Source organism: Danio rerio, chromosome 6, assembly GCF_052040795.2.
Source record: "Danio rerio strain M-AB ecotype USA chromosome 6, GRCz13ab, whole genome shotgun sequence".
NCBI lineage: Eukaryota > Metazoa > Chordata > Actinopteri > Cypriniformes > Danionidae > Danio > Danio rerio.
Genome location: NC_141026.1, coordinates 56,139,414 through 56,166,398, shown reverse-complemented (window position 1 = coordinate 56,166,398; position 26,985 = coordinate 56,139,414). Strand labels below are relative to the sequence as shown.

At 36.6% G+C, this 26,985-nt stretch overlaps 3 protein-coding genes across 9 annotated transcripts in view; 2 read left to right on the top strand and 1 right to left on the bottom strand.

The window, feature by feature from the left end:
* Positions 1–26,985, top strand: part of slc12a5a (solute carrier family 12 member 5a) — a 2,560,186-nt gene that overhangs the window by 2,436,181 nt on the left and 97,020 nt on the right. The window lies entirely within an intron of this gene.
* On the bottom strand, positions 1,191–26,977 carry nudt3b (nudix (nucleoside diphosphate linked moiety X)-type motif 3b). 7 transcript variants are annotated; one of them, XR_015492739.1, is made up of 6 exons: positions 26,720–26,977; positions 24,006–24,116; positions 6,030–6,074; positions 5,860–5,944; positions 1,998–3,415; positions 1,191–1,710 (listed from the first exon to the last, which is right to left on the bottom strand). XR_015492739.1 is itself a non-coding variant. In XM_087255496.1 (5 exons), exons 1-5 carry the CDS (start codon positions 26,816–26,818, stop codon positions 3,216–3,218), a joined length of 564 nt encoding a protein of 187 aa, XP_087111622.1. In that variant the 5' UTR covers positions 26,819–26,977; the 3' UTR covers positions 1,191–3,215.
* tusc2a (tumor suppressor 2, mitochondrial calcium regulator a) overlaps positions 20,015–26,985 on the top strand; it is a 30,079-nt gene continuing 23,108 nt past the window's right edge. The window contains exons 1-2 of the mRNA XM_087256111.1: positions 20,015–20,222; positions 24,016–24,070. The gene's annotated coding sequence lies outside the window, so the exon portion shown is untranslated. The remainder of the gene's footprint in view (positions 20,223–24,015; positions 24,071–26,985) is intronic.

The window sequence follows — 26,985 nt, the reverse complement described above, 5'->3', positions numbered from 1 at the left end:
AAAAAAGTGCAGTTCAACCAATTCCGTCGCAATTAAATTGTGCTAGTGGCTTAAAAGTTTGTAATGTTAAATACAAAAAAAACCCCACACATTAAAAATAAAGGGATCTGGATTAAAAGGTGTGCGCTTGTAGAATTACGCTCCAGTCTAATCAGGTACTAGAATAAATTAAAGATGCTTTTTGGAGGCCCATATGTTATTTACAAGATGACCAGAAACTAGAGAAGAAGAAAAAAAACGGGCAAGTTCAGAGCAACGATTTAACACGAAGTACAGGTTAAACATTCATCGCATCACACAACCTCATCATAACACAAATAAATACCAGTGTTCATGCAAAACGATCACAGTTCCACCATTCAGACATTTCCTCTCACAACCCGCAGAAAGAGAACCAACGAAAAACGCGTTCACACACACGCACGCACGCACGCAGTATGGCAAGCCGTTTTGACATTTAATCAATAACCCCTACTAGTATCTATTTAAAAAAGTAGTGCTTATTTTTTAGATGCTAGTCTCTTTTCCATTAAGTACTGGTACTTATTCATTAGATACTAGTGCTTATTCGTTAGATGCCTATTCTTTAGATCAGTGGTTCTCAAACTGTGGTACCTGTACCACAAGTGGTAAGTTGGCTTCCTTCTAGTGGTATGCGGAGGAATATGTCATATGTACATGCTACATATTTTTCAAAAATTATCAAAAATGATTTATATATTAATGTGATGACATATAGCCTATATTTATGAGGTCCAAGCAACATCCCCAGGTTTTGATGAATAGGCTACTATATGTTAATACTTTACATTTAAGTACAGGAGTTATTTTTAACTTTTTTTTTTAGGAACAGTAATCTACCATTTTTAACTTTTAAAAGCTCATTTCAATATAAACATTGACGTTTTATTGTTTGTTTGTTTTTTACATATAAGCACAGTACAGAGTTAATGTTCAAAGTATTTATAATGTTTAAAGTGGCTGATAATAATAAATATTCTTATTATTAGGAATTAATCTACCATGTTTTTGAACTGTACAGAGCTGTAGCTTCTTTACTGGGCCTACTATGTTACTATATTTCAATACTACTCATTATGGTGAGTTTCTTACTTGTTTGTTTATTTATTTATTTGTTTATTTGGCAGGGACAGTGTACATTAATTAGCATTTCTGCAAATGCACCAGAATTAGCAAGAAGGCTATTTTTCATCTGTTGTCCCTGGACAACATAAAAAGCAATACAAAAATTATACAATCGATCAAGCAGTTAAGAAGCACTAAAATAGACATGGTTATGTAGATCTTAATAACAAGAGAGACTACTTTTTTTCTGAGGTGGTCCTTGGTGAAAAAAGTTTGAGATCCACTGCTTTACTAATACTAGTGCCTATTCATTAAATACTCGTGTTTATTCTTTAGATACTAGTGCTTTATGAAAATATACTAGTGCTTACTCATTAGACACTGTTTTTTATTAGATACTAGTACTCATAGAGAAGATATTAGTACGTATTTTTTACTACTCACTACTTATACATTATGTACTAGTACTTATTAAATAGATACTAGTAATTAGTAACTATTCTGCTGTTACTAGTAACAAATTAAAAAAATTTCCATTGATTTCTATGGGATCTGTCATTGAGATATCAAATATTTAGTTTTGACTAGTGTATTCCAGCTGGGGCTAGTACATATTTTAATGTACTAGTAGTTATTCATTAGTACTAGTATTTATTTGACACTAGTATCTTTTATAACTATTACTAGTAACAATTCTTATTTTACTAGTCAGTTTTGCTTTGTTGCTAGTCCAAATGAAAGAGTTCAACTAAACATTTTACTAGTAAAATAAACTACCATTTACTAGTAACATTTCAAACAAATACTAGTATTTAATAAATGTGTACCTAGTACCTTTTAAATAAGTTGTAGTATCTATTTCATAAGTACTAATACCTAATGATTAACTACTAGTACATAAAAAGATGTACTATTTCCAGCTGGAATACACAAGTCAAAACGGAATAGTTGATATCTCAACGACAGATCCCATAAAAATCAATGGAAAAAATGTAACTTTGTTACTAGTAACAACAGAATAGTAACTAGTCAGTATTAAAATAAGCACAAGTATCTAATAAATAAGCACTAGTATCTAATAAACAAGCACTAGTATCTAATAAATAAGCACTAGTATCTAATAAATAAGCACTAGTATCTATTTAATAAGTACTAGTAAAAATGAATAAGTACTAGTACCTACTAAATAGATACTAGTAACTAATAAGTAATAGTATCTATTGAAGAAGTACTAGTATCTAATACATAAACACTAGTATCTATTTAATATGTACTAGTAAAAATGAATAAGTACTAGTACCTACTAAATAGATACTAGAAACTAATAAGTAATAGTATCTATTGAAGAAGTACTAGTATCTAATAAATAAACACTAGTTTCTATTTAATATGTACTAGTAAAAATGAATAAGTACTAGTACCTACTAAATAGATACTAGTAACTAATAAGTAATAGTATCTATTGAAGAAGTACTAGTATCTAATACACAAGTACTAGTATCTATTTAATAGGTACTAGTATCTAACAAATGAGAACTACTACCTAAAGAATAGACACTAGTATCTAGCAAATACGCACTAGTATCTAATAAATAAGTACTGGTCCTTGGTGGAAAATATACTAGTATCTAAAAAATAAGAACTAGTAACTTGAAAACAGATAGTACTACGGGTTATTGATTAAATGTTAAAATGTGGCTCGCCATACACGCAGAGGAAATCGAATGTGTAAAAATACTGAAAGCCACATGCTGACGCACCATGTGTATGTTTTATACCTCACAACAGTAAAAAGTAGTTCTTGCATTCGTTTAATCTCACACATGAGCCGCAGAGCGGGCACTAAAAGGGACGAAAGAGGGTCTTCATGCAACAGTCCGCATGAAAGGAGAATTTAAACATGGAGGAAAAAAAAGCGCAGAAGTATCACATTTACAAAACGCATCGAATATTCCACCGACTCTTGATGTCTGGGCCACCTTCTTGGCGCTCAAAAGGCCTTGGCAAACCATTGTGTCTATTTCTTTTTGTTTGATTTTTTTTGTGAGAAAGAAAAATAATAAGAATGGAGCAATGAAAGTAAGAGCAAGAGTGGTGGAAGCATCCGGAGTGTCTGTGTTTTGCGTTAGTTATCTCATATCAGAGACGGAGCTCTGATTAATGCTGTAGGTGGGTGACAGGTCTCCTCCGCCTATCGTGGCCACCAGGGGCGTCCCGTTACTGTTCAGACAGCCTTCCTGTAGAGCCGTGAAGTAAGAGGCCTGTACTGGTTTGTGACACTGCAACACTTGTATGGCATCGTCAATTTTGAACCATTCCCTTTTTCTCCCTGTCAAAACATTAACACACACACACACACACACACACACACACACACACACACACACACACACACACACACACACACAAGTTGCTAAGACTTTTATTTCAGTACGTTGATGAACTTCCTACAGAAATGGAATATTAAATAGGGGGCGTGGCTTTCTTTTCTGCACATCATTCACTTGTAGCAAACTAACGGTAAGAGAACGGCGCAAATTACAGGGGGGGTTGACTGATCAGTTACTAAATATCCATGGAAAAACTGAAAATGTATACCTTTTATTTTTAAATTAGATGTAATTTAAATACATTCATAAATTAGATTCACTGAAGCATGTATTACCAAACTACTACTGAAAAAGTTGACCCCCCCCTCCCACACACACACACACACGATTATCAATGTATAATTCGCAAACTGGGTAAGAGGGGAGTGGTTAATTATACTGCTATGCAGTTGCTATGGAGGCCGGATATCAACAGAGAAGGACCGCCACTGCAAATGCAGAAGCAAATAATGCAACAATATCACACAGGAATTCTTAATTTTTTGATTTAGTGGCTAATTCAAATGAATTTGTACAATCTCATTCGTACAATTTAGTCTGATTTTCTTATCCCCCAATGACGGTTGGGTTAGTGGTGGGGTTTGGTGATATGCCTCCTTTTAAAATATTTGTACATTTTCATACGACTACTAATTAGTCATTAAACTAACAAAATGTAAAAAAAAAAAAATTTTTTTCGTGAGATCAGGCTGAAAACGTTTTTCAGTCATTTAACTTGCAAAGAATAATTGTTCACCTAAAGAATAGCAATGTGCGCTAGCAAAACAAACATTGTAAATTTTGATTTCACACATTATAAAGCCAATAAGTTGGCATTAGCAAATGCAGTAACATTGTGCACTCACCAGTCACTTTATTAGGTAGGTACTCCCACTCAATTGCTTGTTACAACAAATTTAGAATCAGCCAATCACATCGCAGCTACTCTATGCATTTAGGGTTAAAACAAAGCATTACAATATGAAAGATTTTAGGCGCAATGATATTACGTAGTGCCTGAAAATAGTCCCCAGCCAGGTAACAGCACTGCATAATAGCCTTGTGCCTGCTGCAGCTATGGTACAGCAGCAAAGTTCCTTGATTATTACGTCGGAATGAGAGTATAGTTCTTGCCATATTGACCTATATAATAGCCACCTTTCTTTTTTATCAGTCTTAGTACATGATGTAACTACAGAAGAGTCAAAGAAGAGTTAAACGGGCATCTAATTAGGATAATGGGTGACGCACATATTATTGTTACCCATTCTTAGTAGAAAAGGAGCCAAGCAACAATGCTCAAAAAGTTGCCCTGTGAATCATCAGCATGATGTTTACCCCTTAACTGACTGGTATTTGGTAAAACTAGTCTGTAAGATCAAGACTTAACATGGTGGCTAATGCAGAGTTCAGACTGCATGATTTTCAAAGTAATCGTGTCACAGATGTTTTCACACAGCATGACTATCTGGGCTGGCATTTTGTCGCTGCTTTGTTTACAAGTGTTTACATTTTGCAACTTTGTCCAAACTACGTTTCACAACCAAACACACGTAGTATTATTTTGTTATTAACTACATTACGAGAAACAAGCCTTCAATGGGGTAGAAAATGTACATTTTTACTTGACGGGAGTTAGCAATTCTTCTTCAAGTTTTTTTTTTTTTGACCCGGTTGTGATATTGCTCAGATCACAACGTTGTTGCCAAATTTACACTAGTATTTCCCTGATTTCTTGGGTCCAAATAAACTGAAAATGTTTTTAACTTCTCCCACAATCTCCCGCTGGCCTGCAGATACCCATACTAGTGGATGCTGCTCTCTCATTGGCTGTGGGTGATCGCTGATTTTATTTTCAGTCAAAACTCATTTCACACAGCATGATTTGAATCGCAGACAGCTCCTGATATTTAGCAAGGCAAATAGCTGACTGTATTTGATAGTTCACACTGTGTGATTGCTATTCGCATGAACAAGCACCGGTTTGCCTATGATATCATGCAGTTGTCGACGATTTCTCAAACCTGTCGGCGAGTCAAAATCGGGGCTAAAATCAAGCAGTCTGAACTCGGCACAAGTTTACAGAACAGACCCCAAATCTCAATCCAAAAGAGCACTTTTGGAATGTGCTGGAATGGGAAACTCACATCACGCATGTTCAGCCAACAAATTATGTCAAAATAAAGCAAAATCCCCTTGCTGAATCTAGGCCACAAAAATTAGGGTGGTTTTAAAAGAAAAATATGGTCCAACTTGGTGCTAGCAAGGAGTACCTAATAAAATGACCAGTGAGTGTACATTCAAACAGGAAACTGGTGTTTTGAATTCTAATATTTCATAATATTTATATTTTAAAAATGTAAATAAAAATTAATCTTACCAAATCCTAACCCGGAGGACTTACCAATGTTCACCGAATCCTCCCAATCTTCCAGAACTTCGGTTACGATGAGAACGTACACATACGTTCTGTGTTTCCTATCTCGATTCTGAGAATAAATCAATATTTAAATCCCTTTACAATTACATTTTACAAGCTTTAATACAAAAACCTTGCTTTCAAATCCTACTTACCTCAAATATTCCTACTAGTCTTCCTAAAGTGCCCTTGACTCCAGCCTATAAAACAATGAACAGATAAAACTGAAACAACAGGATTCATTATGTGGTCAGGGGTTTTCAGTGCAGAACCACTGACTGAGTTCATGTGGATTTGACAGCTGATATGTTTTCAGAGGTCAAGAAAAGACACGGCAGTGAAAACAAGCAGTGAGGGACCGTGTACACCTGACCTGAGTGATAGAGATCCATCAGGACACTCTTCAGGCCAAACGCCATGTAGACAACATGCCAATGGTCGATTATCATCAAGCAGGATCTAAATTTAGTCCAGATATGGTCCAGTTTGAGATCACTAACGAAAATGATTTAATTTGCATTCTTATAATTGTTTTAATATTTTTTGTTCACTGATTTTAAGTACATTTATTAATTAATCATTTGTATAATCATGTTAATTAATAATTGATCTAAAAGTTGCTCTTCAAAGATGTATTTATTTGCTGAAAAACAAAAAAGCAACTTAATGATATAATATTAGAATTCTAAACTAATGTTTTATACTTTAAATTAGATGTAAAATGTGATACAAAAAAATCTGCTTTGCATCATTACTCATTATCCTTCAGAATCATTCAGTGCTTCCCACATAGACTTTACTTGGGTGGGCCGTCCAGGTATATTAACAGTTGCTCAAGTACATTTAGTGACACTTTTTTCTATTATTAACATCCTTTTACACTTTTTTTTTGTATCCGCTCAATATAACCAAACATCTATGATCAACTAAGTCAGGGGTCATCAATCTCGGTGGTTTAGCTCTAACTTGCCTTTTTGGCAAAAAAATAGAGAAATCACGATTTAATTTGTTATTATTAGATTATTTAAAAATTTCACCTCTCCTGCTGAGTATGAGCTAAGCTGTTGTATGTTCAGCGTATGAAGCGGCTAGGCTAAGCTAGCTTCAATTTTGAATGAATTATTCTCTAATCGGTCGCCTATTATGTTGTGAATATACCCCTGTAATGCATACTGCAGTCCTTTTTTGTCTGGCTTTCTCGGATATACCACCTGTTCGCCAAAAAGGACATTATATCCCTGGCAATGTCTGACACTGGCGCTTACACATTGTAATAGACGAGCCAGGCACGAAAGCTTGACAGGCGTAGCAACAGTAACTAAGGAGGGCGGGGCTTAGGGAAGGATCAATTATTATTAAAAATGAAATTATGTTTTGTTTGTCTCATATAGTTAACTATTTATGCGATGTGGGTAAACGGTGTTTCAATCCGGCTACCACCGCAAGTATTTCAAACCTGTGGGAAGCACTGTCATTCTGATATATTTATAAGGATTTTAAACTAGCGCTGGCAAATTTTTAAATTAATGACAATTAAATTGTTTCCAAAATAAAAGCTTTATCCATGTATATTAATTCTCTTTTTTTCATATTTATAATACAATTTTTATATAAATATACATGTCAATGTTTTTGTAAATATTTATATATACACAACATTTATAAACATTAAATACACACACAATATGATTTTTTTTTTACTTTGGATGCGATTAATCACGATTTGACATGCAACAGGACAATTTTAAACATTTACAATTATTATTTTATCAACGTATATAAAACTGTTGTGCTCCTTTATGTTTTGCGACTTATGGCTGATATTTTTTGATGTGCAAAGTTCAAAAGAACAGCATTCATTTATAACGTAATAAAAGTCTTTCATTTAATCCATGACTTTTACATCAAAGTTACTTGCTGTCTTACTTCGAACTGTTTTTGTCAAAACAAAAGCATGATTTTCAAATATTCTGAAGTGCATCTAGAGTTTGAATGCGACCAATAACATGTGACCATCCGCACAGAAAAATCACATGTTTATTTACCCGCATTTCAGGGGCAACCGAGAAAAGCCCAATCCTAAATAATTATTACCAATTCAACACTATATTCATTTTTAAAATGTAAACATTGTAATGGCTGGTTCTAATGAAACGACTAGTGCCATGATTAACGTGAGACCACGAAAATATAAGCGTAAACCTTTCCTATATTCTGAAATCCCCATACTCCAGAGTTCAACAGTATCTGATGCAGCTAAGTGTAAGCGTAAAGCACGGCGTGACCAGAAGAGGGCTCGGAAGACAAGTGAATGGAAAGGGAGGGGGACCGCTCCTCTCTGCAGCTCAAGGCACACTGCTTCTGACCCCTTACCCTCTGAATGCTCTCGCCTCTCGCAGCTGCAGCTAACTTTGGAAAGCGACATTACAAGTGCACACGGGGAAACCCACTAAGAATGTGTATCAAGATTTGCATCTGATAATGCTACATGGAATGTTGAAGAATGCTTTTAACCTGTCAACTGTATGCATTCAGATGTTTGTGTGTGTTGATTAATGTACTAATATGTGCATATGGAACAGCTATACCTTTGTTCTCATATGACATGCCCTATAAATTTTGTTAATCCCTGAAATTCTTAACTGAATGGTTAGACCACAGTATACAGTTGGTCCTTAGAAATTTATAGCTAGTAATTTTGATGTATTAGGTAGAATGCACCTTGGTGTGCGGATACTTGTGTTGTATGTGTCAAGTCCTCACTGATATATGAGGTGAAGGTATGTGCCTGACCTGGTTTTGTGAGTATAAAAGCTGAGCATTTTCTGACCAGCTTTGCGCTTCCTGACTTCTGTTCATTGAGGTTGGTTGCCCTTTGTCTCTAACGAGAGGCAAAGTAAGGATTTCTTATTTTCTGTTTGTCTTTTGTTTGTTCTACTTTTTCACTGGATTTTATTTTATTAATAAAAGTGTATTTTATTAATTTTCTTCACTGGAGTGGACATTGACTTCATTTTCCAGAACCCATCTAAGTTACCCTGTGTGGTAAAGTATGCTCTAATTTATTCTTTTGCAAAATACGTTCTTTAAAGACGATCCTTAAACTAAACTCTGGCTAAGAAATATAGCTAAGGGAGGATCCTGATCTTAACTTTGTTTAATTAGGGTGATTAAATGAAGGGAAATCAGCACATGGAGGCCCCAGGCGAGGAACGTTAATATTTTTGCGAAAAGAGAATTAGAATAAGAGAGAAAGTAGGGGACGCCCGAAAAAGAAATCTCTCGAGCAAGTATAGAATAAAGTGCACATAGACCTAAAGAAGGATCTATATTCTATACGAAAACATGACTGACGCTTCGGGTATTCAAATCCATCTTATCTCAAATGAGGAGTTGAAAACACGTAAAAAGGAGAATCCTTTACATGTTTCGCCTCAATCGTGTACAATAGGTAATTGTGTTTACATAGGCATAAGCGATCAAGAAAATAACTGGCTGGAATTGTTCGACGCTATAGATAAAGCTACGGGTACCGGTGAACAGGTAGAATTAATTCTACATAACCATAAAGGTCCCGTACAATTCCCAGAGCGATTCAGAGGACGGATAAAAGTGCTAAAAAATAGCACAACCGTGAGCCCTGAATTTTATGCTGAATCAGAGGATGAAAGAGCTGGTTCAATTTTGGGCGAGCAGGCTCATGCCGCCGCTCCATACAGGTCGGAAGTTACCTTTTTGCCTTCGCAAAGAAATAAAGAACCTGAGACTGATCGACAAATTCAGTGGGGTCCATCTACTAGTACACCGTATGATGAAACCCTAATGCGAAAAGCAAAAGCTAAAACAAAACACAGCCCCTTAAATCCATTAAAAGCTGCTACAACTAGGTTTCAAAAAATGAGTCCCCTGAGACATGACAGCTCAAGCGACTCGTCCTCAGAAGAGGATAGAATTTTACCGACTCGAGGTAGAATTCGCCAAAAGAATGGCAGGCCGAGCTCAAAAGACAGAAAAACGTCAGCTCACGTCGACGCGCGATTCATTAAAGCTGGAAATAGACGAGTAACAATCCCGGAGGGATTTAAAATACAGCTGAAAAAAGTTGAAGGCGCCACTCGATCAGAACAGAAAGAAAACGCTGACATGATCTATCTAGCAACGGCCAGCACCGCTGATGAGATCCTTGAACGCACAGATATAAATCAAAAAGCCAAATTAGACATGGTATGCGAGCTTGCTGACGCGCTTCAAGCTTTAATAAGTGGGATGATTTGGTCCGGTTTGACCGAAGATGAAAACGCTTCGAGCAAATATAATCCTAAACTCGGAACTGTGCATAAAATGAGAAAGCACTTTGCTAAAAGCGGCTCACAAGAAAGCAGAGGCAGGCAGGCAGGCGCTGAAAGTAGAAAAAGGCAGGATACCCCGCTGCCGAGTGATTCGAGCGAGACTGAAAGCTCTGAAGCAACAGACTCCTCCGATGAGGAATATTCAGTAAGAAAATCCATCATGCTTGCGGGAAAGGAAAATAAAAAGACTAAAAATTCCCAGGCCGTAAGCGAACTAAAAGAAAGAGCCCTCTATCCGCTATCTCAGCTATCTTTTCCTGCAGAAGCAACCATTATGGATAAAGCTCAGGAAATTGTTAGAATGGGCGAACTTTATAAAGCGGATGACGATCTAATAGAAGCTATGATCGTGCATCACACGCGCAAAAGAATTGCACCCGCTACTGTTAGGTTGCAGCTAGGCACAATACTGGGCAAGAGCCCAGAAGATGAAAGAAATGATCGTGCTGAATTGATCAGAGCGATTGGAGTTTACCCGTATTGTCTTGATAGACAGGGTAAAGTCGAATCAGTGTATGCACTGATAAGAGAACTCCAAGAGGTGACAGATTTAGTCCCTGGCTTAGCTGAAGCGAAACTTTTAGGGCCAGAAACCACCTGGATAGAATTGTCTAATTTCGCAATCAGGTGGGAAAGAAAAAGGAAGCTGATCTCAGAGAAGCAGAGAATTCAGCCTCCGAGAGCAGCAGCTCAGAGAGCACAAAGAGCCCCGCCCGCACGGAAAAGCAGGCAGCAGAGACAGAGAGCAGAAGCCCCTGTCACAGAAAGACATCAGAAGTCTATGCAGGAAAAACCAAAGAGCAGAAATAAATTCCAAAAATCAGATTTTAAGCAGAAACCTGCAGAAAGTGATTATGTCTCAAAAGAGAACTGGGAAAGAATGACCCCAGAGCAGAGACAGGACTTAATAGATAAAAGAAATAAAAAGAAGCAGTCAAAATCAAAAAATAAGACTAGAGAAGTTAGACACGAGCGAGTTGTTAACAGTAACCGAAAAGAATCCCGAAATCGAGAAGAATAGGGTTGCCTGACTCCAGGAAAAAAGGCCATAATGTCCGAACAAATTAAAGAAACGGCAGATATGAATCTAAATATAAATTTCGAAGGAATATTATTTGATCTTGATACAGGAGCAGATGTTACAGTAGTAAGTCAGCTACCTAAAGAAGCTAAAGAAACGGAAACCGCGTTTAATGTAAAAGACTTTAGAGGTAATGTAGAAACGCATAAAGTTTATGATTGGAAAAACTTGCAAATTATCAAAGGTGTTAATAATTTAATCACACTAAAAGATGCTAGTACAATATTACAAAGCAAACAAATAGGCTGGTTAAAGCAAATAAACCTGGAGCAGGAAATAAAAAGAATGGCCGAAACCAGCAAAGCCGACCGTACTAAAGTCACAGAGATATTAAGAAAATATCAAACTCACGCCGCAAGAAGTAAAAATGATTGCGGAAAATTATCTGATAAATGGCAGTACGAAATAAAAGGTGGTATTCCACCACCACAAAGGCAGTATCCGATTAATAGAAACGCGTTGCCTGAAATAAAAATCACAATTGAAGAATTAAAACGAAAAGGGATAATTAAAGAAGTTGATAATGCGCCAACAAACTCCCCTATTCAAGCGGTAGCAAAACCCGACGGGGGGTGGAGGTTGGTAACAAATTATAAAGCATTAAACAAACAAACTGTACCCGATACAAGATATCTGATTAATGCAAGAGATGCTACGGGCGCAGCCCCAGAGGGGAGACTGTTGTCCAAAATAGATCTTGCGAATGGATTTTGGTCTGTGCCGCTTAAGCCTGAGAGCAGAGCGCGCACCGCATTTACCTTCGAGAACAAACAGTATGTATATAATGTTTTACCACAAGGATTTAAGAATTCTCCAAATGCTTTTCAAGCCATAATGATGGAAATTCTTAAAGGCCTTCCTATTGTAGTGTACATAGATGACATTTTAATCGTTACTAATGATGAAGAAGAACATCTTAAAATACTAGATGAGACCTTAAGCCGACTAACTAAAGAAGGATTCAGATTAAACTACAAAAAGATGGAAATCGCTAAAGATGATGTTGAATTTTTAGGATTTCAAATAACTGGTAATGAACGATTCCTGTCGCAAACTACAGAAAATAAACTGAAGGAATTGAGAGGAAAAGAAATAACCACTTTAAAACAATTACAAAGCATGCTGGGCACATTAAACTTTGTAAGAGATTTAATCCCCGGATATGCTAGACATGCGAAACCTCTTTATAATGCGACTAAAGGGGGAGTTTTAACTTGGAATGAGAAACTTTCCGAAATAAAGGCTAAACTCATAGATGAAGCTTTAAATAGTGGTCGTCTTGTGAGAAGAGATGAAACCACTCCGTTAGTTGTAAAAATAGCCAACACGGAGGATGAAATAGAACTAATTATTTTTAATGAACAAAATGAAAAACATCCAGTATGCTTCATTTCCTCCACTAAACCCGCAAACCAAAGGAAACTGGAGAACATGACTGGAGGCGATATCCTTGCTACACTCGCTAAATCTCTGATTACACTGAAATGCCTTGCGCTGGACCAGCCGATCATAGTTAAGGCCAAAGGTGAAGGCATAAACCAAATAGTGAGAGAATCGAAAAATCTTATAACCGAGAACAAAAGAGTCCATTGTCATACTTGGGCTAAATGGACCGTAATTTTAAATGATACGCAATTTCAATTTAAATCTGACAAAATTCCTAAAGCCGAAAAGACTACCAAAGTTCCCATTGATAAAGTTTGTTATTATACTGACGGTACAACCGAACAGGGGATAACTAGATGGGGATGGATTCGAAAGAAAGGCCGAAAGGTCACCGAGTCAGACAAGGGTAGTTTACCAGCAGGATTAAGCGCGCAAGCTGCTGAAGTAAAAGCATTTAGGAAAGCTTTAGAGAAAGCCAAACAACTAAATGACTTTAAATGTTTTATGGTGACAGATAGTGATTATATCTATCAAGCTGTAGAGGAACATTTAGGTACTTGGAAAAATAATGATTTTAATACTTCCAAAGGGAAGCCGTTAAAACAAGCTGATGACTGGAAAGTAATAGATGAGCTGATCACAGAAATTACACCAACAGTGTTGCACCAAACTAGTCATACGTCACAGAATACAATGGCTGCTATAGGGAATAAGGAAGTAGACAGTTATGTACGTAGAGTACGGGCTGTTACTAAGGAAAGTCAAAAAGACTTACTTGAAAAATTACATATAGAATTAAAGCACCCTACCACAAAATATTTAGCGCTATATTGTCATGCTTTAGGCCTAAATATACAAAACTTAAAGTCTGAGTACTATAAGATAAAAGTGAACTGTCCAAATTGCAGAAAAGCAATTGATTCACGTTTTAATGATTATGGGTCTATAAAAACAGATCATGAGAACGATGAAATTAGCATGGATTTTGCTGGACCTATTAGACCGCAGACGAAAAAGAAAAATTGTTATTTTCTTTTGATCACAGACAATGCGAGTGAATATACGCAGATCTTTCCTTGTAAACAAGCTACAGAAGAAGTAGTAATTGAAAGTTTACAACAATGGTTCAAATTTAGGGGAGTACCTAATCGAGTCAGAGCCGACGGAGCTTTTAACCTTTCAGGTCGAAAGGTAGAACAGTTTATAAAAGATTCAGGGGCAAAATTAATTAAATCCGTGAAATATCAACCCTCGAGTAATGGAATCGCCGAGAGGCGAATAAAAGAAGTTAAAAATTATTTTTGTAAAAATTCAGATTTACCCTGGGACGAACAGCTTATTGATTGCTTAAAATTTGTAAATTACAGAGTCCCTGTACCTGAAAAAGAGGAAAATCCACCAAGAAACAGGGCCAAAATAAAGGTAGGCGACATAGTCTACATACAGAAAAGAGTCCGAGGGCATAGATTTAAAGAAAATCTAGGCACGGAAGATAAAGTTAAATCAATACCATCTAATACTACCGTAGAATTAGAAGCCAACGGTATTTGGAGTCTCAGAGACATAATAAAAAAGCCGGAATAATGGCAGACACAAACTTGACCTGTGACCTCAAAGCTTGTGAAGGCCTTTATAAGCAAAAAGGCTTCATCAGAGTTATTAGAGGTTTTTCTGGACACTTAACCATTGAAAAATGGCTTAAACCAGAATATGATAGAGCACTGGGAAGAAAATCTGTTAGTGTACAAGGAACACCAGCTATCAGTTATAGGATCGAAGACTGCGCCGTATGTGGAAAACCTAATGTAGCGTTTAAACTAGCTGAAGGCTTATACGCCAATAGGCCGAATAAAGCAGAGTTGCTAATTCAGCATGGTTTAGGAGCTCATTTCCCGTGGTGGAATGAGTTAGGAGATATCGATGCGTGTGCTTTGCATGATGTCACCATCTGTGGTGATTGCAGAGAGTCACACCAGAAGGTCGAAATCGAACAATATGAGATAAAGCAGGATGGATGCTTATGCCGAAACTGTCAGTCATGTAAGCAACGGTTTATTGCCCTAGGAAGGGAATGCCGATGTGTGTATGATGGGGAAGAATTTACATCGTGTGAAAGATGTAAGAGTCTATTCAGTTGCAAGTGCTTAAAGCTAATAAGCAAAAAGCAGATATGGATGACTCGTAAATCCAGAAAGGCCCTAGGGGCCTTAGTTGAAAATAGAATAATGACAATGTGGGACATAAACCCAGTGTCCTTAATGACAAATGCAGAATCGAAATTCATGGCTCAGAGACTGAATGAACTGTCCTTTTGTCCGGAAGGTCTGCCGGGGGGGCAAGAGTCTCTGAATGGAAACGAGAGTTTTCGGAATGGCCTGATATATCTCACTCACTTAGGTGGATGGGAGACCGCTGTCAAGTTGCAGTTACACACACAGGTCAGCTACAAGAGAGGTGGCTTTGGTGCATGTGTATGGGTTCTGCATGACAGTGAGTGGTTTAAATGTGAACTTTCTGACGCTATAATAATTACAGCAAAAGACATGACATTTAAACAGTGCATAAAAGTATGCGAACCAAAAGATGAGCCCAGTTATTTCACTGAATCAAACATCTCAGTCTATGGATCTTCACAATCCTTTAGAGAAGGGACAGCAAAACTCAAAATTATCAGATCCACACAACCATATCACTTAATGACTCGTGAACCAAACGACGAGGATAAATCTAGGATAGAAATTCTGGATTTAACTGTTCTGTTAAATTTAACAGGAAGTTACCTGGGTATTGGAGAATGTATTCAGGGAGTAAATGTTTATCTGAATAGATCAAAAGATAAATCTGATATGGCAACAGGAAATAAATTAATACAATTTAAAAAGTGGATCTCCAAAAAATTCAGTCGAGGGACAGAATAGGATGAAACGAGTTTGTCTCTGTTCTCTGTTGCAGGAAAGCATGCAGAAAGACGGGCCTGTCAGAGGGGTGAGAGAGAGCCGGAAGTGTACGGAGTCACGGGTCCAGGAGACCGTGATGAGCCTAATGATAACTAGCTCTTTACTCCTAATTATAATAGGCACAATCTTTTCAGGGTTAGAGATAAAAACTCAAAGCACGGAAGAAACCCGGCATGTCTGTAAACATGTCGAGATAACGGAAGATTGGGTATGTCCAAATCAGGAAATAACTGTGAAAAATAAAACCTACAATAGTAGTGATTTTGAAGCAATGGTAAAGTCGTATATTAGAAATATAGACGACAGATTTTGGGTATGTAATCATTCTAACCCAATAGCTTTATTTATACCATCTAAATATAATGGTCTAATGAATAATAAAGTAAAATTTAAATGGGATAGTCTTATAGTTATAAATGAATCCCATGTAAGACTGATTGGGCTTGAAATCCTAAATAAAAATCAGACAGTATGGACTAATGAAAGTAGCCTAAGCGTCTGGAATTTGGAATTAGGAGTTGAATTAAGCAAATCAGTAGGACATTGTTGGCAGAATCTGACAAATGCTAAACAATGGATAATGACCGACTCCATTTCTGCACCCAGAAATGATAAAATACTTAGAGGCCTACACGGCGGCCGAATCAGTAAAGTTGGGTTATTATCGGAAACAGGCAATGAGACGTCTAGGAATCGCAGATTAACAAATTGGTTAATGGCGGGAGCTAAAGGACATGTTACTTATTGGCCTGATGGTTTGAATAGTACTCACCTAATATTAGGTGTTTATAAAGAAAAACCAGTAATTCCTTATGAGGAAATAGATTGGGTAACATGTAAACAACATCAAACCCAAGGTAAATATTGTGATAGCGAAAAGGCATGTATTCATAAATTGGGTATGAGACCTTTTAGCTCTAACGGGGCTAAATTTCTCATCCGGAAATATGGTGGATTGAAACCAGATTCATGGGCATCCCTTTTCCAACACAATATGGTAAAATATTGTACGGATTTGACTAAAGCAGAATACTGGTATTGCTATATAACCGGTCAGTCACTTTATGATCAAAATCTAATGGATCAATATGAAAGCGAAATATTTGACAAGTGGAAAGCTTATGTCAGATATATGGGCATTCGAGAAGAAAGGGTCTTAAATGAAACCTGTGAAACAATAAAATGTTTTATAGACAGTCATTGGATCGACAATCGAGGAATACATCCGTTAATGTTAGATAGTAGTCACGGTGTACCTGAATCAGTGGCTAATAAGAGTGGCTTAACGGACTTTATTAAATCGATTCCAGATCAACAATATAGAATGGCCCTAGCTTTGTATGTATACAAATGGGATATGCTCACGCGCGCAGAATATAAAACTAGACCAAGCCCGGTTCATATGGGACTGGTAGATAGCGTGCACGGCCTATGGCATAATAAGTTCTATATTAAATTTGATTTTAGCCATAAACTCATGGGAGCTTATCGGCATCAATTTAATAAATTGAGGTTTTTTCATCCAAATTTTAGGAAAACCATTTATACCAGAAACTTAGTTGATGTTTCCTATGAAAATAGAACTCATGATTACTGGAAAGGTGGAGCTACCTTAAACATGGGTTTTAGTGGGTTTAAATGGAATTTATATGAAAACAGTGGATTAAACAACAGTGCAAGCCTCATAGGAGCTGAATTGCAAGAATGTGATCCAGATATATTTAATAATTGGACTTATAAATATATACCGCCTTATGCTCGTCAAGGAGATGAGATAAGATTGTTTAAGGGAGAGAATAGTTTCTGCTCCTGGGAAAATTATTCCATCATAACGGAAAAAATTAGGGATAGGTGTGACAAAATTAATTGCTCCATTCCTTGGCATGCAATCTTTGTGTCAGCACTTCCCATAGTTGCAAAATATGAAAACCAGGTTAAAAAACACTGTGCGATTATAGGGCTTGAAAATTTTCATGTTAAAAGAAAATTAACAGAATTAGTTGATGATTACATAGAGGGGACGAGCTTGGGTCCAAATTGGCACTTTATGCACAATTGGATCTCAGCCTTAGACATTGTCACAGATGATGTCCCGATAATTGTCAAAATTAGAAAGACCTTGTTAAATGCAGGTGTAATAATTAGCTTGGGTGCTGGAACAGCAGTTGAAATTATTAAAAGAACCGTGATCGGATACTGGAAGTGGATCAAGTTAATTTTGATCATTATGGGATGCATTGTGGTTATTGTGCTTCTTATTAGCGTGTCCCTTAAGACAGCACAGCTATGTGGTGTTCTGAGCAGTGTCTGCGGGGTCAGGCGTTATGCTCGCCTAAGGTCAAGGGTCCCAGAGTAGAGTAAAAAAACAAGTCATGGACTGTATTTAAAGGCTGCAGTCATAACAGTCTAAACGAACATTTAGTGGAAGAGACTGACTTGATTGCTCATCTCCAAAACCTCTGAAATTGGAAGAAAATGGCATCTATGAATGGAAATTACGGGAATGCTGATAACATTGTGTCGGGAACAAACCTTGCTCAGGTAATTAAATTCTAATCATTTTAAATTGTAAAGGAATAATTTATTATGATGACCCAGTAATATGGGAATAGAATGAGAGGAATAACAGTTATGATTGTTTTAATAGTCTTGCCACTGTTTAATCAATCATAACAAGATGTCAGACACATCTGAGTACGAGGTACAGTGTTATCAGTAGGGTAATTTTTGGGTTTTTGTGGTTTTTTATGATTTTTGAGAAGGATTGAATTTTATTTGAACTTTTCAAAATGAATGTATATTAAACCAAGGACCAACTGTTTTCATTTGTGTAATCTATAATAATTGCGTAACAATGTTAAAGCAATTGTGGGTGAAGAATGAAACAACAGAGATGTAATTGTTATAGTTATGACATTTGGGTAATTATGACATATTGATCTTTTTAGATTTCGAGAGGGGGAAGAGCAAGTGACGACAACCTGGCCTGTACCCATAGTACAAGAATGTGCAAAATTTATTACCACAACAATGGAAGGGAATTTCAGTGTTGTATGAACTGTTTTGTGACCACTGATAAAAACTTTAACACGATTCATTATATTCTCTGTTGGAATGAAGGCCAATTACAGCCGTTGTTATCAAAATTAATAACTGCCAGAGGGCAATTAATTTTACCATGGGCTCCCGTGGTTACACATAGAATGAATCGGCGTAGCAAGTTCTTTGTTCGGCCTTATTGGGTAAATGGAGAAATCCAGATGGGCTTAGTAGTTAGTAATGGCACCATACATATCCAACCCACAGGAACAAGTTCTGGTGTGGATGGATGGCCGGTGGGAGAGTACCAAGACGGAGGAAATCCTATGGCGCAACGGGGTGATACTTCGACTAACGAACGCCCAGATCTGGAGTTTACCAGAGACCTCGCGGCCTTTCTCGCAGACGAAAAGAATTGGCCGGCGTCTCTTGGCCGCAATGGGGCGAAGTAACTTGCTAACCGTGCAGTTATTTTACCGTAAGAGAGAAAAGTTATTCAATCTTTGGTTAATTGGCACGGATGGATGGGCCGTTCAACTCCAACAGTGTATATATAAATCGAGTGTGTTAGATGAATTGGATAATGATTATTTTGTGTCTCAACTACACATGGCAAGAGGGGATGTAATGGCTGGTTCTAATGAAACGACTAGTGCCATGATTAACGTGAGACCACGAAAATATAAGCGTAAACCTTTCCTATATTCTGAAATCCCCATACTCCAGAGTTCAACAGTATCTGATGCAGCTAAGTGTAAGCGTAAAGCACGGCGTGACCAGAAGAGGGCTCGGAAGACAAGTGAATGGAAAGGGAGGGGGACCGCTCCTCTCTGCAGCTCAAGGCACACTGCTTCTGACCCCTTACCCTCTGAATGCTCTCGCCTCTCGCAGCTGCAGCTAACTTTGGAAAGCGACATTACAAGTGCACACGGGGAAACCCACTAAGAATGTGTATCAAGATTTGCATCTGATAATGCTACATGGAATGTTGAAGAATGCTTTTAACCTGTCAACTGTATGCATTCAGATGTTTGTGTGTGTTGATTAATGTACTAATATGTGCATATGGAACAGCTATACCTTTGTTCTCATATGACATGCCCTATAAATTTTGTTAATCCCTGAAATTCTTAACTGAATGGTTAGACCACAGTATACAGTTGGTCCTTAGAAATTTATAGCTAGTAATTTGATGTATTAGGTAGAATGCACCTTGGTGTGCGGATACTTGTGTTGTATGTGTCAAGTCCTCACTGATATATGAGGTGAAGGTATGTGCCTGACCTGGTTTTGTGAGTATAAAAGCTGAGCATTTTCTGACCAGCTTTGCGCTTCCTGACTTCTGTTCATTGAGGTTGGTTGCCCTTTGTCTCTAACGAGAGGCAAAGTAAGGATTTCTTATTTTCTGTTTGTCTTTTGTTTGTTCTACTTTTTCACTGGATTTTATTTTATTAATAAAAGTGTATTTTATTAATTTTCTTCACTGGAGTGGACATTGACTTCATTTTCCAGAACCCATCTAAGTTACCCTGTGTGGTAAAGTATGCTCTAATTTATTCTTTTGCAAAATACGTTCTTTAAAGACGATCCTTAAACTAAACTCTGGCTAAGAAATATAGCTAAGGGAGGATCCTGATCTTAACTTTGTTTAATTAGGGTGATTAAATGAAGGGAAATCAGCACAACATGTTTTAATGTGGTCTATGACTTCAGGACAATTCCACAAATGTGGTGGCACTGAACACCTGACATTGTGTCATGGTATGTTTTTAGTCTATGGTGGCTCTTGGCTACTGTCTGGCAGTGGAGGTGTGAAGAGCAGCTCTTAATCTGAGTGTAATGCCCTTTAAAACTGTAAGGCGATCGTTCCGGCAGGATGAACAGCATGTTTGCTGTCTGTCAGATGGCCAGAGAAAAATAGGAGAGTTTGGCAGATCTCAGCTAAGTGAACATTATCATTACTCTTTATGAGAAACCTCATTTAGTTAAGTCAGCAGAGATAAAAAAAAAACAAGGATCAAGTTAAAAAATAATAATAATAAATTCTAAAAACAAGTAGTTATTCTTAGTACTGATAGGCCAATACACCTGCTAGCCAACCAATCAATGTTATTTGGATATATACAGAAATATTTTAAGCTTTTAAGAGCTTTTTAAAACTCTTTTCATACATTTTAAGTCCTCGTCGCCACTTAACGTTTCAACCGGTAACACTGGCGACCAGAGGCGGAGCACCGGGTGGCCTGACTTTCATAAACATTGCGCATCTAGCAGGATTTGATTGATTTAATAATAATTAATAACAAATAATTGTCAATATTTGCAGAATACATTTAGACAAGTTTTAGAATACAAAAAAAAATTTAATACCTTGTAAAATAAAAAATTATACAATTTAAGACTCAAATAATTTTTACAGGCATTCTAAAATGACTTATCAACTTTGAATACTCTTTAAAACCCCTGTATTAGAAATATCAGACCAAAATCTACCGACTTTGAATCTAATCTGTGTTAATATTAGGGATGCAACAACTCTTAATATAATATTGAACCGTTTGGTACAACATCCACAGTTCAATACATGCTTGTGAATTGCATTTTTTTCTGTTTTACATTTGAACAATTTATGTGCATTTTTTTTTAAATCTCCGAATTGACTGTTTGTGTGTGCCTGTAAGTCTACGAGCTGAGATAAGGAAAAGAAACTCCTCCCCGCTAATAAAATTCAATCACTATGCTGTAAAGTTAGTGGGCGCCTAAGCATCATTCCACATTTTAACATGGTGAGCGGCAGTGAGGCAACGTACGAGGAAGCCCCGGCGTCTTTCAAATCTGCGATGTGAGAATATTTCGGTTTTGCCGTTGAGTATAAAGCTAGTGAAAGAAAAAACGGTGAACAAAAATGACTGTGTGCAAGCATTGTTTTACATGTATAGCCTACTCAAGTGGAAACACTTCCAACATGACTGCACATCTGCGTCGCCATCACCCAGCAATATCACAGTCTGAAGGCAGGATAGCAGAGAAGGTAATAAAGTCCTCCAAAAAACAACAATCCCTCGCTGAATCAAGCAAACATACTGGTTCCGAGGGACACATAAAAATAACAAAGGCAGTGGGGTTGTGCATTGCTAAAGATTTAAAGCCGTTTTCGGTGATTGGAGATGTGGGCTTTTGTCATCTTATAAAAGCACTCAATACGCTTTACAAACTACCGTCATGCCCTTTTTTTAGCACCAAGATATTTAAGAAGGTTTATTTATGTCAGGGGTGTCCAAACTACGGCCCGCGGGCCATCTGCGGCCCGCAATCAGTTTTGTGGCGGCCCGCGAGGCTTTTTATAAATATTAATAGAAACTGGCCCGCTATACAAAAATGAACGTAATTCAATAAATAACCACCGGGTGTCGCTATTACATGCCTTCAATTAGGCAGCACTTCTTGTTATGATGTAAAACTAACCGACCACATCGAAGGAAACATAATTGATAATCACATTTTGGCGAATGAGATCAAAAAGTAAAACAATTAGCAGCTGCCCTATCAGCTCAACAACAGCAGTTTTTTCGTGCTAATAAAGTGCAAGAAAATTCTAAACTGCACTGCAAAAAATGCTTTTTTTATTTATATTTTTTGTCTTGTTTCAAGTCCAAATATCTAAAAAATCTTAAATAAAGGAGAATTTTCTAATTTGTTTTGAGAAATAATATGCTAATATTAAGAGAGTTTTTCCTTAAAACAAGCAAATAAATCTGCCAATGGGGTAAGCAAAATAATCTTGTTTTTCCTTTTGACATAAGATTATTTTGTTTACCCCATTGGCAGATTAATTTGCTTGTTTTAAGGAAAAACTCTCTTAATATTAGCATATTATTTCTCAAAACAAGACAATATGTTTTGCTTGACTAGAAAATTTTTCTTGATTTGAGAATTTTTAAATATTTGGACTCGAAACAAGACAAAAAAATCTAAGTAAGAAAAGCATTTTTTTGCAGTGTGGCTAGTTATGAGGTAGCTCAGCTGATCGCACAGCACAGGAAACCCTTCACTGAAGGAAAATTTATAAAGGATGAGTGTTGCAACTGTAATTTGCTCAGAGAAGATTCAAGTTTTTTAAAAACTTAAGTCTTTTTAGAAACACAGTTGGATGATGAAATAAAACAATTCCATAATAATATACACACACACATCTATCCATCCATCCATCCATCCAACCATCCATCCATCCATCCATATATATATATATATATATATATATATATATATATATATATATATATATATATATATATATATATGTGCGTGTCTGTGTGATGTGTAAAATTTGGCCCGGGACAACATTTTTTTTTTTTTAATCTGGCCCTCGGCCCAAAAAGTTTGGACACCCCTGATTTATGTTTACTGAAGTACAAATATGTTTATTTGAAATGGTCAATTTATCTTTATTAACTTTTGTTTATTTTCAAAATGTAGGAATTTATCTGTTCCCCAGTTTGCACATTGTACATTTTCAGTGTTCATTTTTATACACTACACTAGGAACTAGAGTACTTTTCTTGGCATTTGAGTAAAATAAAAGAGTATTGCAATAAATCGCTTTTATTTTTTTCTTCTTTACCTCTTACTGTTACTATTACCAAAGCATAGAAAAAAAAACATGTGTCAAGCCATCAGAACCGAACACCGTGTAAAAAAAACGAGATTTGTATTGAACTATAGGCTAACTGTAATGTTGCATCCCTAGTTCACATTATACAAAAGAGCATGCATTCAAATTAGAAATTGTGTACATTTTATATACATATATTAGCCAAAGAAATAAACCTATTGGAAACTATGGTACTGTGGAATTATTTTAGTCATTGCAATTTTTACATTGCAACTCCACGGCATCCCAATATTTGCATACTAACTCAGGCAACTTACAGTAAGTATACCAATGGAAAATGTAATACCTTGTAAAATAGCATGTGAGACTTTTAAATACTTTTAAAGGCCTTAAATTTCTCTTAAATGACTTGTCAACTTTCATTACTTTTTAAGACCCTGCGGACAACCTGTATTAGAATTAACAGGCTAAAATATACAGACTTTGAATCTATTTCGTGTTAATATTATACAAAACAGTATGCATTTAAATTAGAAACCGTGTACATTTTATACACATTATTAGCCACATACATACCTTATTGGAAACTATGGTAATGTTTTTAGTCATTGTAATTTTCCTCTAAAGGGAGTAAAATATTATAAATAATAAAGGTGATGACATATTTTGATACATGACACTGTAGAAGTACGTGCTAAATGTCAAACCTCTTCACAGACTTCTCGGGCAGCAGCGACGTTGGGCTCTTCTTCAGGCTCCATTCCACCTCCAGGTACGATCCATTTGTCTGGATGTCTGCTGCTGCTCACCAGTAACACCTGTGTGGACACATTATGTGCGTTTAGTATACATGTGTTTAAAAAGCATAGGGATGCAATATGGCAGTGTAATGAGCTAAAAATCACTTTTGAAGCACTTTGCTCACTGCAACTTTCTTATTGGTAGATTTGCTGCATAGCATCATGGGTAATGTAGTTGTACTGAATAAATTTGATAATTAAACATTTGTTTAACCCTTTAAGGAAAAAGGAGTGTTACTGGGGGTATTATAAAACTTTTACCCCTTAAAAAATATATACTGTAATCAATGTTAAGTTAACATAGATGGTTCCTTGCTCAATAAAGGGCTAAAATACGGTTAATAAATGTGAAATAAGGGATTCTTCTTAAAAATACCATAGGTACCACTTGGTCTTTCATATTGAAGAGACATACTTCATTTGGGTTGATTTGCAACTTTCATAAATCATATTTTGAAAATTCAAGTCCCATGGTATATTCACAACTACTACAATATTCTCAGATATGCTATTTGTTTTGCAAGAGATGCTAACCCTACTGCTTTGAAAGAACAGTAGAGTACTACTTGTTAGTTGGACTCATCTAAATACAATTGTAAGTGGTACTTACCCTAGGTTTGCTACTGACACCATGATTGTACCAAGGTAGTAGGCATGGTGGGACGGTTACTGTTTTCAGGGTATACCACAGTTTGGAAAAGTCAAGGTTTTAAAATCATCAAGATTTTCTGCAATACCGTTCCTAAGGTATGTGTAACATTTTTTATTTCAATTTTTTGTTTTGTTTTTTAGGACAACAATATCTCCAGCAGAAAATATGCTTTTTAAATTGTAAAAAAAAACTGTTTTTAAAACAAATGAAGACAGCAAAATTCAATAATTCATTTAGCCTGACATGTTTACTGCTCTGAAATATTTTAAATGTTTCTCAAAATAAAATATACTGTGTTCAAAAGGGATTTTTTTTTTTCGTTTACCCAGACACTTACAAAGAACATATTTTAGAGCAGTAATCACAGTACCGTGATAGCGTGAAACCATGACATTTTTATCCAAGGTTATCATACCGTCAAAATCTTATACCGGCCCATGCCTACATAGTAGTGTCATCAAAATTACAAAGAATATTTCAGAGGATAGTTTACCAAAAACTAAAAATACTTTAATCATTTACTCATCCTTCACTTGTTTCAAACCTGTTCATTTTTCTTTGTTCTCTTCAACCCTAAACGAGATATTTTGAAGAATGCTGGAAACCTGTAACCATTGACTTCCACAGTATATTGCTTTTATGGAAGTTAGTGGTTACCTAACTTTCTTCAACAAAATAAAGAAACTCTTAAAGGTTTGGAACCATTTAAGAGTAATTAAATACTTATATTCAACTCATGTTTATTTCTATAATGCTTTTACCATGTAGAGCGTGTCAAAGCAGCTTAACATAGAAGTTCTAGTCCAGTGGTTCTCTAACTTTTTTCATCAAGTACCACCTCAGAAAAGAATTGTCTCTCCAAGTACCACCAAAATGAGCAGTATTGAAATACAGTAGCGTAGTAGGCCCAGTAAAGCAGCTACAACTCTGCACAGTTAAAAAAAAGTGGCAGATTACCTCAGAAATATAGGCTATATTATATACATCATTTTTAATAAATTTTGAAATGTGTTTATCATGTACATGACATATTTCATTTCTCCGTGTACCACTAGAAGGAAGCCTGCGTACCACTAGTGGTACACCTACCACAGTTTGAGAACCACTGTTCTAGTCAACTGAAACTGAGTCAGTCCAGTTTTCAAAGTTGAAGTTCAGTTTAGTTCAGTTCAGTGAGCTGAAAGCACAAACACTATGTCCCGAATCATGCAAGCCAGTGGCGACAGTGGCGAGGAACAAACTTCACCAATTGACGAAAGTGAAATAGTGAAGTGTACATTTTCATTTTATGGGGGGTGGACTATCCCTTCAGTTTCCAATGTTAATTGAGGTGAAGTTGGTTTAATATTCGCATATTTAACTGGTCCCTATATTGTTTACCACAACAAATTGGATTTTCGGTCTAAAATCGTATCACTTCAAAACAACATTAGCACTATTTAATTGACTGTGAGCAACATCATTGTCTGATAATAGGATTTCCCTATTTAGAATTTGCAAATAATACTTTTCTGAAATTATACTACAAAGGAGAAAGTCTGAATGTGCGAATATAAAACCAACTTTACCTCAATTAACTTGAGTGCTCTAAATAAAAAGTAATGTTACTAACGTTATGGTATTTTGTTAGTAAAATGGACACCATGCTAGATCTCAAATTATCATTATTAGTTTGAATTATTTGTAATTATGTACGTTATGGTGTGATTGATTTTCTTAAGCGAGATTTATTTTTCACAATCCCACATCAGCTGGATGTCAGCAAATCAGTCAAACTGTCAGCGAGTAGCGCGTTAGCACTGCAGCTTCATTGATTATCGCTTTAATGCTAGGCCAGCTTCGCTATCCAGGCTAACCGCTAATAGCACACCGCTAACTTGCGGTCGAAGCTTTTAAACTCCACCGACTGACAGACGCTCATTTCGGCGGCCAGATCCGCCTATCCTTCGCTCGCTGTACTGGGACTCACCTCCTGCTCGGTGTCGTTCCTGAAGCAAAGGCAGGCGGCCCGCTTCTTGTAGCCGTCTCCATCATATGTGCGCGTCTGGTTTGACTTAAGTTTCATCATTTCGTCAAGACTGAGATCTGAACCTGAACTGAGGCAAAGTCCGTGAATGGAAACGCAGCGAGAATCACTGGAAATGAGCTCTTCTGCGCTTCATTTTCCCAAAACCGAGCGCATCTCGGAGATAGACGCCATTATCCAAACCGCTACTACGGGATGTGCGCAACCTG